At 35.6% G+C, this 17,428-nt stretch overlaps 1 protein-coding gene across 3 annotated transcripts in view; it reads left to right on the top strand.

Moving 5' to 3' along the window:
- The window catches only part of Acmsd (aminocarboxymuconate semialdehyde decarboxylase), a 51,040-nt gene extending 36,439 nt beyond the window's left edge, over nucleotides 1-14,601 (top strand). For all 3 annotated transcript variants that reach the window (XM_048812186.1, XM_015479120.2, XM_015479121.2), the window contains 2 exons: nucleotides 8,750-8,848; nucleotides 12,603-14,601. In XM_048812186.1, coding sequence (XP_048668143.1) covers nucleotides 8,750-8,848; nucleotides 12,603-12,665 — 162 coding nt within the window. In that variant the 3' untranslated portion in view covers nucleotides 12,666-14,601. The remainder of the gene's footprint in view (nucleotides 1-8,749; nucleotides 8,849-12,602) is intronic.
- Nucleotides 14,602-17,428: the final 2,827 nt, after the last annotated feature.

A 17,428-nucleotide genomic window follows, 5' to 3' on the forward strand; every position in this document is an offset into this window, starting at 1 on the left:
AGGTTGACAGGGAAGTATGTAAACAGGAAACCACACAGAAGAGAAGCTGAAAGAGACTTTCTGGGCCCTAGACTTTCAGCAACGAAGGAGGGGAATAGGGAAAGTGGTGGGAAATTGGGGAAAGTTCCATTCTCATGATATCCCTTCAAGCCTAGCATTCTTGGAAATGAAAACATTAGAAGAAAATACCCTTAGCACATACAAAGCCCATCTTCTGAGAAATACCATCAGAAGTGAGGAATACCATTAGCATCTCAAACAGTACTGAGTGCAATACACATTATTCAGGGAGCCAAAGCAGAAGAGGAAGAAAATGACAAGCACCTTAGGATAACCAGAGGTTAGACTAGTTGGTGAACATATGGGAGTACATCTCTAGTAGTACTCCTAGTAAAACTCAGAAGGCATTTTGCAAATATAATTATACTGAGATTTTGCATTCAAATTGTGAATGCTTGAACTACTAAAATTTGGACATCAAAAGTTAACATATCCTTGGGGCTGACATTGTCGCTCAGTGGTAAAGCGCTTGCCTAGCACATGTGAAGCACTGGGTTCAATCCTCAGCACCACATAAAAATCAAGAAATAGAATAATAAAGGTATTGTATCCATCTACAACCAAAAAAAATATTTTTAAAAAAAGTAAATGTAGCCTCATTTACTCACAGGCTGGTCAATTCAGGACATAGAAGATATATATATATTATATATGTGTGTGTGTGTGTGTGTGTGTGTGTAAACTCCAAAAACAAACTCCAAATCGAGAATAGCTAAGAAAAGTTCTAGCAGTATATATGGGCAAGAGAGTAACCTATCCAGATTGCAACAAGAAAACAGGTTCCTGAGGAATGAGGTCCCCAGGAAGGAAAAAAAAATGAAACTGATGGATTATGTAATGCATTTAAGAGGTAGAAATGATTATTTCCAAATATTAAATAGAACTGTTGGTGTGTTAGGAACAAAATAACAGTACATACATAGAAAATTAAACCAATGAAAGAAAAGGAAGTAACTCCAAGTAAACAAAAATCTGTATGGGGGCAGATAATCATTGTACATTATTTGACTCAGCATTAAACAATCAGCACTATACTTATCATCATACATGTATAAGTACTAAATATTGGCTTTATTTAAAATTGTAATTCAATCAAGAAAATAGAGAAGTTGAGTATAAGGAAGAGATTTCCAATGACCATAATGGGAAATCAGTAAATATTCTTCAAAGCTAATGAATCAAGAAATGATAAGCGGGCTGGGGATGTGGCTCAAGCGGTAGCGCGCTCGCCTGCCCGGGTTCGATCCTCAGCACCACATACAAACAAAGATGTTGTGTCCGCCGAGAACTAAAAAATAAATATTAAAAAAAAATTCTCTCTCTCTCTTAAAAAAAAATGATAAGCATATTATCAGGGAATATGAATGTAGTTATTGGAAGATGTAAGTTAAAAAGGTGAAAGTGGCTACTTTAAAGGATAAGAGTTAAGAAAGTGGCACAGGACTGTTTTTGATAATATATTTTAGTAATATTTGCTTAACTATGCACAGGTGTTATTTGGATAAATCACAATATTAAACCATATTATAAAACTAAATATATATTACATATTGTAAAAACAACCATTTTTAGTATCTATAAACAGACATATATATAAAGTATATTTTCTTTTTTTAATATTTATTTTTTAGTTGTAGTTGGATACAATAACTTTATTTTATTTATTTATTTATTTTTTTATATGGTGCTGAGGATCAAACCCAGGGCCTCGCACATGCTAGGCAAGTGCTCTTCCACTGAGCCACAATCCCAGCCCCAAAGTATATTTTCTTATCTTTATTTTATTTATTTACTTATATGTAGTGCTAAGGATCGAACCCAGTGCCTCACAAATGCTAGGCAAGCATTCTATCACTGAGCCACAACCCAGCCCCTAAAGTATATTTTTTATGATTGTGTGTGTGTGTGTTTGTGTGTGTGTGTGTGAATGACAGATTTTTAGAGGTCACTCATGTACTCATGATGATTATGTCATAATTTTGGCTAGACCCATTTGTAATCTATCACTGCATAAGTAATCACTTCCAATACTTAGCAGCTTGAAATAACAATTATTATCTCTCATGATCTCTGTGTGCCAGCAATTTAGAAGCATAACTATCTCAAGGTCTGTTAAAAGTCTGCAGGCAAAATACCAGTCAGGACTGTAGTCACCCAAGGCTTGACTAGGACTGAAGGATTTATTTCCAAGGTAGATTTTACTTATGGTGGGACTCCTCAGTGTCTCTCCAGGTGGGTCTCTCTGGAGATCTGCTTGAGTGCCCTTACATATGGCAGGCAAGTAGTTCACCCATCAATGAGAGAGAAAAATAGGGAGTTAGCAGATAAGGGAAAAGAGAAAGCCCACTAGACAGAATCTATCCATTTATGACCTAGAGTCAGAAGCTACATAGTATTAATTTAAAACCACCACATTCCACCCTCTGGCCACAAATTACTTATATTCCTCATAAATGCAAAATATCCTTTCCCCTGCTAAGACTGCTCCAAAAGTCTGATCATTTATGGTATCACCTTGAAATCTAGAATGTCATTGTTTAAAAGAACTTGTAGATAAAGCTCATAATGTACAATTTCTATCAAGCTGAAGAACTGCAAACCAAAAAGACAAATCCTTTTGCTCCCCCTATACTTAATAAAAAATGATAGGACAGGCACAGGATATTTTCTATATAACCTCCAGTTTCAAAAGGGGGAAAACAGGAGGTTCAGCAGAGACTCTAGTCACTAGCAAATCTGAAACCCATCAGGAACATGTTGTCATCTTCTTGATTAGAACTCAAAGGATAGGAATATTTCACCATGGTTCTTGATTCTACAATCTGAGTCATCTTTTTTCCACAAATGTTAGCTTGAGTTTATAATGGAGTACTTTTTATAGACTGCTTCATGTTTGTACAAGATTTGGAGTGCGAATGTCTCTTTTCAAAAATTTTCATTTTCTTTCAGCCCAAACTGTTACTACAATTCTCTTTAAAACTTTGTGGATCTTTTATGAATCTTACTAAGTTTCACACCATTGGGCAAAAATTTTACCTACAAATCTCTGAGCCTAAGCTCCCTAGAAGATCTTATTGTTTAAATGGTTCTTTGAATGCTGCCTAAGTCATTTCAGGTCATAACAAAAACATAGTCACATCTTGGCTTCACTTTTATATTATGTTTTTCCAATTGTGCATTGTTTTTAATCTTTACCAGAAAGCAATTTCTTTGTTTTAGCATCATTTGTCATTGGAAGAGTTGGGAATTTTCTTTTTCTTTTTAATATTTATTTTTTTAGTTTTAGGTGGACACAATATCCTTATTTTACATTTATGTGGTGCTGAGGAATGAACACAGTGCCTCGTGCATGCTAGGCAAGCACTCTACCACTGAGCCACAATCCCAGCCCAGAATTGAGAATTTTCAACCCAACAATTCCTGTCTCCTTACATGTAATTGCCCTTTCTTTCAGGTGCTCCTTCTGCATTCTAATGTAAGCATCAAGAAGAAACTAGGCAGCACTTTCTTCAACTTTATTGATAAAGCCTTCTATTTAGTTTTGGCTTTTTTTTTTAATCCAAGAACTTAAATTTATTTTTCTTCTAAATATACTCTAAATTTTTTTTAACATGCTGTTCTTATTGGGTGGATACTTTTTAATCTCTGAATGTACTAAGAATTTTTGGAAATATCCTTACAAATCTTCTTCCAAGTGGATTTTCTGTCTTTTTTCGAGTCTAATCTTCCATAATTAAATGCTTTTCTCACATGTCTATACTTCAGGCATGTGAAATGTTTTAGTTTCTAAGTCTTGGGGTTGTTGATCTTTTCAGATAATTTTATATGGTTAAGACAAGGCAGAGGTAAATGATTTCACAACATTGTAAATGTGTTCTATGCCACTGAAGTGTACACTTTTAGTTGTTTAATTTTATATTATGTGAACTTCACCTCAATTTAAAAAAAAAAAATGAAGAGGCCTCTCTCTTCAAATTAGATTTTTAGCACTGTAATCAAAATATCCATTCATATATTCTTACGCTAAAGGAGAAACCAGAATTTACTGCTTTGCAAAATAGAAAATACTTGATCTCATAGTAAAAATATTTTATCTCATAGTAAATGTTTTAGGAGCAAAAGTATCTTTTTTTTTTTTTTACAACAGGCACAAATGTGATTTTGTCTTAGGCATTTAATATCTAGGCTAAAATGTGAACCTAAGCTGGAGGCCAGTCAGGGCCAATGGCCAATGCTTCTCCAACCCTTTTCTGTGACTTCTATATCTTTAACACTCTATTTAAGAGGTTCTAAAAGAATAGTCTGGAAGCACTGAAAATGTTCTTTATCATCAAAAAAGATTTTACTATTTCCTGACCTATGAAAGAAGATAGACTATGCCATGTGTATTAGAAATACTCCAACATTCCTTAAAACAAACAGGGTTTCTGGCCTAGTTCTCACCTAACTTGACCTTGACATTTATTTTAATATGGTAGTCTCCAAATGTTTTGGTCAAGTAATGTCTTCCTTAGCACTGCAGTCTGTAGTAGAACAGAACACTTCTCTGATGCCTTTAAGCTTCCTGAGGACAAGAATTTAACTTAGAAGTTGTGTTCAATGAGAGTTCAAGTCCTGGCTCTATCACTTGTTAGGTGAGTGATCTTTAATATTAAGTCAATTACCCATCTCACCCCAGTTTCCACAACTGTCAAATGGGGCTGATAACCAGTCAGAGTTGATATAAAGAGTCAATATAATGCTGTGCCAAAGGACTATACAAATGTCAGAGATTTACATCATCTATTTTGGTGCTTTAAAATAGTAGGTGTTAAGTTAATGTTTGTTTAATTAAATTGTGTAATAATCTTGGGGACATAAGGCTTATCTATTTTACACTGATTGAATTAAACCAGGCTCTTTTTCTAGGAAATTGTGTCAAGGAACAAACCAAATACCTGATATACTTGAATTTCTGTAGTAAGATATGTTACATGTTGCATTTGTTGCAAATGTTACTAATGAAATATGTTAATGAGAATATAGTTAATTGTTCCTTTTCGAAAGAAAAATGAAACTCTCGTCCACAATTAGAACTTATTCAGTAAGCCACATCTTTCAGTGTTTGTAGCACTCCCTGAAAATGTGAAAAAGTGAATGACTCCCAGCAGGTGAGTAGTTTATACCTTCTCTCTGGCAGGAATATTAATCACAATTATTATCAGCTCAGTAAGTCTTTGGCCTCATAGAGAGACATGCGCTATTGCTGGCTTTGGGGAGGAAAATGAATGTTAGAACATAGTGTTGGTGCTGATAATCCATCAGGATTATCCACAGCTTTACTGTCCAATAAGGCAAGCCAGCACCTGTCTAGAAGTATAATTTGAAGATGCCAGAAGAGGCAGCTTGGTACCTAAAATGCCCACCATTAGAATTATTCCTTTGTTTTTAGTAGAATCTTTCAAAGGGCCTACCAAAATGTAGATATTGTGAAGTGATACTTTAGCACATTAGAACAAGTACATTTTAAAAATTGGTTCATGTCATGGAGGATCCCAAAGGAATAGAATATTGGATCACAGTCAAGAAGATAAGAAAGTTCAGCTTTGGAGAGACTAGGATCAGGTCTGTGACTTGAGAACCTGAGATTTCATGAGAATCTTGAGTATCCCAGGGAGCCCAGGCCCATGAAAACGTGAGCAACAGTCATCTAAGGCCATATTGTATGTTTTCTTAACCCAGAATCCTTCATGTAATTCATCTAAAACAAAATCAATTTGCAATGAGATAATAGATGATAGATACAGCACTAGAAAGAGTATTTTTAACTCAATTATTTATTAAGAATATATTAACTAGAGACTGATATTAAGCACAGAAGAGTGTGACCTTCATTCTACAGGACCATACAACTCTTGAGCAATCTCCTCTTTGCTGCTATCTCTTCTCCCACAGAACAAGAAACACTATTAACAAGAATTTCATTTCCGGTCCTTTTATACCTTCTTCCCTCTCCCCTATGAAGTTACTAACAAACTAGAAAATGAAATTACTAGCAAGCTAGAGATGGTCAAATATTTGCCAGAAATCATCAATAAAAAAATTCATTGATCAAATAATCACAAGTGGATAATTAAACTCCTATTTAGAGGAGTTGTAATAACTGCTAAATAATAATTAAGTGTTGCCAAACTATGAATTTGATGTTCTGCAGTAAGCATCCAAAATCAAGTTGGGGAGGGGGGCAGAGACATATCTTAATCAGGAGGATGAATTGCAGAGGAGTTATTTTCATTCCTGTTTTAGAATCATTTGCTCTCTTCACATTAAAACAGATCAGACCCCCTTTTAGAATGCATTTATTACTGAGAAGGCCATAATATTGGGAGGGAAGGAATTCCTGAACGGAAAGCAAAATTAATTTGTAGATTTCACTTTCCTGTTAATGTACCTGACAAATGTACTATAAGCGTGGAACCTTCAAAAATTATGTTGTGTTTTGGAATTGTAAACAGCTTTAGTGAGAGGAAGTAGAAATGAGGACAAATGAACCTCCAATGAATGCCAAGTAGACAATTCAGAACGAGATCAGCTCTTGGCACAGATGCGAGTAGGCATAACTTAGGGTCTTTAGGGCTTCTGTCAGCAGGTGTATTTGCTTGGTTTCACATAGTAATGATTACAGAAATCTAAATATAGATTTGTTAGTCTATAATGTCTTTCTTTTGAACTTTATTATATGCTTTTCCATATTATTTCACATGAATGTATTCATAAAACCTAGGAAAATCTTTTTTTGTGTAGAAATCAAAGTGTTATTTGCCCTCACAAAAGCTCATATTTAGATTATTTTAAATATTGTTAATATTCCAGGCCTATTTACAATTATACTTCCCTTCTTTGTACATTCAAGCATTTATTCCTTCAGTACACACACGTTAAAGCAACTCTCAAATTGATCACAATCATGAGTCAGAGTTACATTCTTCATTCAGTAGTAAAGCACCCCTCGTTCAATCTCTAGTATTGCAAACAAACAAAAACACAATTCTCTCCAGTGATTAATACTTCTTAAAGTAAATGAGTTTGAAATCAGAAGATCAATTAGAAAATGATAGTAGCAGCCCAGTTTAATTCAATAAACACCTAATCTATGCCAAGCTTCATGCTTACAGCCAGGGACATGGTTTCTGTCCCAGTTCTTAGCTGAGTGTGGAGATGAAGGCACAAACCTGGCTGCACTGCATCCTAACTGCACAACTCTAGAAAAGTTCATTATCATCTTTGTTACCCTAGTTATTGAATGAAGATAATAATGAAAATCATCTCATAAGAAGGTTGTGAAGATTTATTGAGTTAATAAATGCTAAGGGCTTAGAATAGCACCTTGTATATACCAAGCAATCAATAAATGTTAGATATTGTTATTATTTTTAGACATTGTCTCATAGCAATATAATAAGTGCTCTGAATACAATGTATGTAGGATGTTTCAGTACCACAGAGGTCACACTAAGCTAAGAGATGGTAAGGGTCTGACTCTGAGTTAATAGAGGAATTGAGGAAATGGAGAGAAGGTGATGGAAGCAAGAAATGATATCAAAGTAGGATCCCAAGAGCTTAGTAACTCATCAGATGCCAGGAGTGAAGAAGCAGGATGAGTCCAACATAATTCCAGGGTTGTGTTGGAGCAAAAGAAAAAACAGGTTTAGGTTAATGTATCTTCTCAAACATTTAACATTTCTTTGTGGTGAAAACATTCAAAATTCTTTCCTCAAGCTTATTGAAATATATAGTCCTTTACCATGTTCTTCAGTCATCCTACTATGCAATAGAATACCAGAACTTCTGTGCCTCAGAAATTAGAATTTGTGGAACTACCTATTTAATTCAAGATACAATTTCCAATTAACAGTGGCAAAAATGTTATTCAAATCCAATCAGAGTTGCTACTTAATATCTAGAATTGGAAATAGACATTACTATGGTAGACACATTAAAATATTTAAAATTTAAATTCATTTTTAATTGATACATAAAAATATAAAAATGTACAATTATACTTTTTTGCAACTGAGTTATAGAGTTTTATGTATATTCTGGATATTAACTTTTTGTCAGATGTATAATTTGCAAGTATTTTCTCCGGTTCTGTAGGTTCCCTCTTCATTCTGTTGATTATTTTTTCCTTGATGAGCAGAATTTTTTAAGTTTTATGTGATCCCACTTGTCTAATAAGTGCTATTAGACAAGTGGGATCACATACTTTTAGAATCTTTTTATACAGTTGTTTTTCATTTTTGTTTTTCAACTCTAGTATGCTTTCGGTAATTGTGGGATAGATTGCAATGTATCATTCAAAGAAAGATATAATCCTTAATTTCATCCAAATATGTGTCTATTTTATTATATAAATTTTATTATATAAATGTCTTAAATTTCAGTGCTCTGCATTTCAATTAATTAAAAAAAAGGATTGATTTGCAACTTTAGGAGATCTAACAGCGACACCTGCTGGAAAAATGTTAAAAGAAAATTTGAACAAAAATCTAAAATTTTAGATCAGTTTCATGTTCTATTAATCAGAAAGACACTTATTAATTTATTATTAATAAGAGCGTTTATAATAAGCAAATGCAAAATATTTTATAGGAGGATCTTTGATCAAGTTTTACAAATTTACAAATGAAAATACAACTTCTCTTTTCAGGATAAAGTTATTTTGGGAACTGACTACCCCTTTCCACTAGGTGAACTAGAACCTGGGAAATTAATAGAGTCCATTGAAGAATTTGATGAAGAAACAAAGGTATGTATCTTTCATTTCATAGTCTTTTCCTGAGCTTTCCTGTTCAATTGGATTTGATTTCAGAGCACTTTGGCACAGGATAAAAAAGAACAGAGGAACCACTGAACTTAATGTTCCTATAACTACTACTCATTTTCAGAAATAGCTAAACCATTTTTTTTCTTTTGGTGGTTCTGGGAGTCAAACCCAGGGCTTCATGCATGTAAGGCAAGAGCTGTACCACTGAGACACCCTCCTAGCTAAAATATTAAAGGGCCAAAGAACATTAAAAAAGCTGAAAGTCAGCCTACTACAACTGAATTCATAAAGCCATGAAAGAAAACTGTAAATAAGCATATAATAATAATAAAACATACATGTTAAGTGGATTAGAAAGGGAAATAATATTTTTCTTTAATATTTCTGTTACAAATCTACCAATCTCAAAAGTTGTAATGATTCTAGTTATTCAGCTATTGAGACTAAAGTCAAGGTTTCAAGGACAAAGAAGAGTCCTAAAGTAACTGGATTTTTTTCTCCTCAGTGTTTAAAGGTGGGTATATAATACTAAAATATATCTACCTAATCTATCCCTTAGACTCCTGAATCAAGATGAGTTTAAAATGAGACACAGTGTCCTCATATTTCCTCTTCTTTGCTATCTCCTTGCCACTCCATCTTCTAAAAATGAAAGTTCTTCCCAAGGGCTTCACCACCTGTCACTACCAGGGGTCAGGGATGGCCAAAATTTGAAATTAGGGGATGAATAAACTCTTAAAAAACTTACAAAGGTCTCAATCATAATCCTTTTGCATATTTATTGACTTCTAATGTAAAATCCAAAAGTTTCCTCAAGGTTTCTCTACCTTACATAACTTATCAAATCTTCTGAGTGGACTTGAAGCACATTAACAGATGTGGATAATTCATTCTGATGTATGCTAGTTGCCAGTTATTAACTAGGAAACCTTAGACTGTTTAACAAAGATGTATCCCCTTTGGCATTTACCTTGAGGTAGTAAAACCTTGAATTGTTGGGGCTGCAATTGTGGCTCAGTGGTGGAGCACTTGCCTAGCATGTGTGAGGTACTGGGTTTGATCCTCAGCATCACATAAAAATAAACAAAATAAAAGTACTGTGTCCATCTACAACCAAAATATATTTTTTTTAATTCTTGAGGGGTTGGGGATATAGCTCAGTTGGTAGAGTGCTTGCCTCGAATGCACAGGGCCCTGGGTTCAATCCCCAGCACCACAAAAACAAAACAAAACAAAAAACTACTAATTAGTAGAAAGCTAAGATTTTTTTTCTTTCTTTCTTTTAGATTTTGGGTTTTTTAACAACAGTTTAAAAATGAAAAACTTTTTATAATGTTAATCAAAATTATAAAGAAATCATATTACTACAAGTATCCTGATTAAGACTTTAATGGAATTATAATTATTATTTTATGCCTCTTTTAGTTTATTATTTGGTGTTTATTGCTTTGAAGTTTTAAAATAACTTCCATAAAAATTTTATACTATCACAAATTCACAATGACATTCTTTATAAGGGTACTCATTGCAACACTGTAATAAAATACTGAAAACAAACTTTAGGGGAATGGTTAAATAAGTAATATATACAATAAAATCTATACAGCCATAAAAATATTAGAAATCAATATTGAAGATATTATTTTAAAAATCAAGATGCAAAATGATTTATATATTTCCACTTGTAGATACTATACTGTCCATTTAATGAAAAAGAATACCTATATACCTAAGTAAAAGTATTTGCTTGAATATGCATAAAATATTCTGATAGAATAAATAAGAAAGTGATAATTCTTGGAAGAAAAAGTGGTAGTAAAGTGACAGTAGTGGAAAAATGTTTTCCCTTTATATCTTTTAATTTTTTAACCACAAGCAGGTAAATACCCTTAAGTTTAAGGCAAATTTAAAGTGTAATAAATAAATTCATTTGATGAGTTCAACAACACTGAGAGGTATACAGGCAGATGTGTACCACCAAGAAGATACGGAAGAGGAAAACAAAATTTAGTTGTTCAGTGATTTGCCAAAAGTGATATAACTTGGGGTATAGCATATAGAGGTAACCCCAAATCCCTTGACTCAGTAATACACAAAAGGGTAACACTTTTGAAGCATACTTTGAACTAGCATATTTTAAAAGATAAAGAGATGATTTCTCTAAGTAGCAAGTCACTTCTAAAATGTAGCTTTAAGGAAGATAACCCAAGTGTGCCTCAATGAAGAACTCTGAGTAAGAGGTCCTTATACCAAATCACCTACTAATTAATGCTGTTCAAGAGCCCCAAGGTAATCATGATATGGAAAGCTGTGTGACATCCATATATTAGTGGTATGGATGTTACACAACTGTCATACATGTTTCCTTCTACCCTCTCTACCCTCAGCTACATGTCTGTTCTTTGCAAACTAGATACAAACCAATTAGGGTATCACAAAGTAAGCTGTCCTTCAATCATTTCTTTCTACAGAGTTGATAGTCTATGGCCAGGAAAGAGGTGGAGGAAAAAAAATGACAGAATCCTTTCCTCATAGGAAATTTATAAAATGTACAGATTTGTACTCCAATCTGAGATCCTTCATCTATATAACTTATTTTGTTGCAGGCTGGGGTTGTGGCTCAAGTGGTAGAAGGCTCACCTAGCACATATGAGGCACTGAGCTCGATCCTCAGCACCACATAAAAATAAAGATATTGTGTCCACCTAAAACTAAAAAAAAAAAATTGAAAAAAAAATAACTTCTCTTATTCTGAAAGACCTCACTTTTTTCGGGGGTGGGGGGAAGGGGGGGTGGTTACTGGGGATTGAACTCAGGGGCACTTGACCACTAAGCCACATCTCCAGCCCTATTTTGTATTTTATTTAGAGACAGGACCTCACTGAGTTGCTTAGCACCTCACTTTTGCTGAGGCTGGCTTTGAACTCGTGACCCTCCTGCCTTATCCTCCTGAGCCACTGGGATTACAGGACTGCACCACCTCACCTGGCTAGACCCCACCTTTTATTTAGGGCAATATAAAAGGACAATATATAGAAGCCAGGGAATGGCTAGTTTACTTCTCAACACTGTTTTTCAAGCCCTCTTGTCCCATAGACCTAAATTGTACATTTTCTCTGCATTTGCCTCAAAATAATCCTTCAAACCTATTGGAGATCCAATAAGGATTTCCAAAGAGGGGCACTCCCCTAAAAAGACTTTCCCCCTTATAAGTCTTTTCCTCTACTCCTACAGTCAAGTTTCAGATTTTTTTTTAATTTTAATTTGTTCTTTTTAGATATACATGACAGTAGAGTGTATTTTGACATATTATACATACATGAAGTATAACTTCTCATTCTTGAGGTTGTACATGATATGGAGTTACATTGGTCGTGTATTTATATATAAACATAGGAAAGGTATATCCAATTCATTCTACTGTCTTTCCTATTCGCATCCTCCCTCCAAATGCAATAATTTCATTCTTCTTTTTGGCTGAGTAATATTCCGTGTGTGTGTGTGTGTGTGTGTGTGTGTATTTCACATTTTCTTTATCCATTAAGTTTCAGATTCAGATTTCATATAGTGGGGCAAAACATGGGTCAGAGGATTTTGGTAAGAGACTCACTATATAACCTGCAAATAATTTTCTCTCCTACTGGAGAACTGATAATTTAAAAACCCAATGAGGACATTTAATAAAATACTTTAAAAACAACCAATAGTGCTTTAATATATTCTCTTCTTTTTTTAGGATAAACTCAAAGCTGGTAATGCCCTGGCATTTTTGGATCTTGAGAGAAAACAATTTGAATGACTGAATTCACTACAAAAACAAACTTTCAAGAAGATATTTCACATTTGTTTTTTAAATATGTATCACATATGCATTACTAAAATCCTATTTTGAATTATTTAACCTAGAAATAGAATATCCCAAATACTCTAAATTATTCATAACAAAAATGATTCACAAATGCTTTCATTCTGAAAGGCAGTACATTATCTCACATGAAAATCAGAAGTTATTTTTCCAATGCCTTTTTTTTTTTTCTTTTTTGTGATGCTGGGGATTGAACTCAGGGCCTTGTGCAAGCAAGGCAAGCACTTTACCAAATAAGTTATATCCCCAGCCCTCCAATGCCTTTTTAATTAATCTGGAAGAGATAAAAAATAAATGTCATTAATTATTTATACAGAGAAAGACTAACACCAGATTTATTTTAGAGGGCTCAGGTGGGGTCTTCATTTTGATCAAGGATATGTAAATTGGGCCCAAATAACCTGTTTTATTCACTTTTTAACACTTTTCACTAGCCCATAATTTGGCTGGGAATGCTTTAGCCTCCACAAAATAACTGATGTTCATACAGGATATTCAAGCCATCAAAGAGCTTACAGCCCAATTAAAGAAGCAAAGTACATGTTCATGGAATAATTACTGAGCAATGCAACATGAAGGTCAAAAAGATTTCAGTAAAAATAATTCATTTTGGTCTTAAATGGTTAGGTAAATCTTCATAGAAGTGGAATTTTGGTTGAGTGTAGCAGGATGGATAAGGCTTATTTTAGGGTTACAGGATAGGAAACAGGTAGAAAAGCAAACTGCAGGAACATAGATGTGATTCCAGACCAGATGAAATTTATCTATTCTGGAGAAAAGTTCCAGTCTATAAATTTACCAGAAGTTCTTTTAATACCCCTGTCCCAAGGACTGGGGATTGAACTCAGGACCCTACACATGCTAGGCAAGCACTCACTCTATCATGGGGCTACACTTCTACATTTTTATTTTACTTTGATACAGGGTCTTGCTAAATTGCTAGGTTCACCTTGAAGTTGAAATTCTCCTGCCCCAGCCTCCCATGTAGCTGGAATTCACCATACTTGGCTAATTTTTAATTTAAAATACTGATCAAAATGTATAAAGCTAGCCATGAAGAGTGAGCTGGCCAATACCAGGGTATCCTTGTTCTACTCATTCTATTTATGGTCCCACCTGGGCCGTTGCAAAGATCCTGGTAAGGGTGATGAACAACTGTGGTTCATATAAATCTGGCTGAATTTCAAAATCAAATCAATGAAATTTTTCCAAATGATCTTCTTGCTTTGGGTTCATTCATACTTCCTTTCCCTTTCCTTAGTACAGAAAATCAAAAGTATTGCCATATAATTTGTGTTGACCAATCTTAAGGGTGAAGAAGAGATCTAATTCTTACTAAACTTCCCATTACATTATTTTTACTTTATATAGTTCATCCATCTCCCTCTCCCTCTCTCTCCTCCAACCTCCTGTAGCTTTCTAGGATTTTGCCCAGCAACCTCTCTGCTTATTACTTCAATCTGTCTAAAAAGAAAAATAAGGTTAAACAAGGTAATGTTAGACAGCTAGTCAGTCACACGGATAAGCAGGGGAAAAGACAATGAAGGATGACTAAAAGCCACAGGGACCCTTATCTGACAGATAAGCACCTGGAAGATGGGACTTGGTGTGTTAAAACCTCCCCCAGCCAAAGTTACATTCCTTTAAGTAAAACTTGTTCCATGTCCAAGTCACTCCCTCCCAGGTATCTGGACCCTATCACAACTCCATTGCCTTCTACCACAACTAAAACATTTAAGAAGACCCTCATCAAGAAAGCTTGATGGGGGCTATTCAAGTGCTAATAAACTGATTAAGAAGGCAGGAAATTGAGGCAAAAACTGGATCAATAACAAACCCACTAAGGGGACAAGTAATTGGGACAAAAACAAGGGAACTTCCTTTAGGAAGTTCCCATTCTTATGGGAATTTCCTAAAACACTTCAACTCTGAATACCATACCTTTCTTGATGGTGGTCCATGAAGTTCCTGTGCTGTCAGTCAAAAGTCAGAAGGTGGACTTAGACAGAACTCTGGAAACTTCCCCTAGGACTTCCAGTAAAACAGGAGGGCTGAAGAGGCCCGATATCCCTTTCCTCTCTGAGAGAACCCTTTTCCTACCTTCAGAGTGTCCCTTTCCCCTTTCCTGAGCAACATATCTGAAATCTTTCTGGCCTCACCAAAAGTATGGGGGTGGGGGGATTCCTGCTGCCTCAATTTCCCAGAGGGCCCATGCTCTGTAACAGTAACAGCATGAAGCATGTTTTTGTTTTTTTCATCCCCAAATCTTTGGGAGAAATGTCTATTCCTTTTCAAATATTTCATATTTCAACCACTTGAATATAGTACTTAGTGACTGTTTTATAAAAAGGGACTCAGTAAGGTGACTCTATGACCAGTGTGATTCTGCAATCTGTACAATCAGAAAAATGAGAAATTATACCCCAATGATTCAAATGTATGAATTGCCAAGATCATTGTAATGTCATGTGTAGCTAACAAAAAATAAATAAAATTTTTAAAAGAGGGACTCAGTAACTTTATTCAATATCACATATGATATAGTGAATGGGTCCATTCATATTCACAAAAGTATTTTCTAATATGCCAGGTCTGTAGGAATGCTACAGGCACTGGGTAGAAGAAATAACCAAAACCGGGAACAGACCTCAATAGATCAGCAAGCTTCTTATATTAAGCAGCAGAATGGCACGTTTTCAGGGGAGAAAATGACGATTGATTACAACTAGGGTCTGATTTTTATAGGGTTTAAGTGAGATTGGAATCATAACAAGTGAGACTTAAATAATGGCAAAAATGTATCTGTTGGGTAGTCAGTGGAAAACAGTTGTGCAAGTTCAAAGCTCAAATCAGGGGAAACAGTTGCAAAAGTTCTAAACCCATTGTTCCTGGGAAAGTCCAGAGCCCAGAGTCCATTGTTTGCCTCCCCTCTACACACACATTGTCCTCTTTTCTCCCTGGAGGTTATTCCCCTTTTTCATGGGGTTATTTTTCATATCCTTCACTGGGGATATGGAATTAAACAGAAAGGATAAAATTCTTTCTCTAACGAAGGTTACAGTCTTTGTTATGCTCCAATTCGGGACCCCCAAAGACCACCACAGACCCAAGATCGATGTAAGCAGCAAAGAGGTGTTTATTGCGAGCTAGCTCGGTCCTCCGCGCACACACACAGCAACTGGTGATGCTGAGAGGCCCCGAGCCCAGGGTTTACAGCAGTTTTATACATTCTTTGAAGAGGGCAGGGACTTCACATACATCATAGCAAATCATCACACACCGCGGGAAAATCAAATAACAACTCTAAAACATGATTAGCACATTCACTGGCGGGAACAAGTTGGGTAGGGGTGATTGGTCAGTACAAAAGGGGTATTCATTTGAACTGATTGGTTTAAGCCAAGAGGGGTGTACATGCTGAACTACTTGGTTTCCCAACATGTTATCAACCACCATAAACTACTGGGAGGGTCATCTGGCATCCCAGGTATTTCCCTGTCTCATGCTGATTGGTGGCTGCTAGGGGGCTGCTATGGATCCCCACCTGGCCTGAGTCAGGGACACCTGGCACAGCAGATCTCTCCTGTTATTTGTAGATAAACAACTTAGCAGGGTGGGAATGTGCCTAGGAGTGCTCTGTGGGTTTTTCCAAGGACAAAGGTCATGTCCCTTCCTTGGACAGGCTTTGCTCTGAGATAGAGGCTGGTTTTTCATCTTGAGGGTGAGAAACATAAATAAATGTAGGAGGGAGGAAAAACAGTGAATGAACAGAATGAAGGAAGAAGGAAATTTTTACTTATTGGTAAGCACTAAAAAAAATTAAAACAGGGAAATGTGATAGGGACTGGGAAATAGATCAGAGATAAAATAATAAATTGGAGGGCCAGGGAAAACCTCTTTATAGAGGACTTTGATTAGGGTGTAGCTGAAAAGGGGGGTTGCCCTCTTGCCATCATGCAACCCATGTTTGTGGTTGCCCTAAAGGGAACCTGCTTCTGGGTTTAAGGGGGATTGTATGTAGCAGAGCATCTCCCTGGCTGCAATCTATTGAAGTGAGCCTTCCACACAAGGGTTTGATATTAAAATAAAAAATTAAATGTAATAATAATAAAGAGGACTTTGAACTGAGACTCCAGTGCTAGAAGGGGAGAAGCCTTCCTTCTAGGCAAAAAGTACCAAGGCACTGAGGCAGGGAAGAACTTCTGGTTGGAGTTTGTGAGCAAGGGAGAGAGAGGTAGGAGATGAAGCCAAAAATTTGGCCAGTTTAGCAGATGATAGTCAAGCGTTTACATGTTTACATTGTTTCACAGAAAGCTGTTGGAAATTTTTTAATAGGTCTGTGACATGTTCTGACTTATGTTTAATAAAAATGTATTAACTACATAGAAAATTATTTAAAGGAGGTCAAGAATTAAGGTAGGGAGACTAGGCAAGAATTGATGGTGACTTAGGCAAGAATAATAGAATAGGGATGGTGAGCTGTGTTTGGAGGTAGAACAAACAGCACTTAGTGGTAGACTGAGTGTGAAGAAGAGGTGGTAAGTATATAATCAGTCAGCCATGAAATGAGTGAGCAGGGGAAAGACAATGGTGGGGGGAACAACTGAAAACCAAAAACAACCTAACAAATAAGCACCTGGAAGATGGGGGCTTGGTATGTCAAAACCTCCCCCAGACTCTTTTTTTTTTTTTTTTTT

The sequence above is a fragment of the Marmota marmota genome, unplaced genomic scaffold, assembly GCF_001458135.2.
Source record: "Marmota marmota marmota unplaced genomic scaffold, marMar, whole genome shotgun sequence".
NCBI classification, from domain to species: domain Eukaryota; kingdom Metazoa; phylum Chordata; class Mammalia; order Rodentia; family Sciuridae; genus Marmota; species Marmota marmota.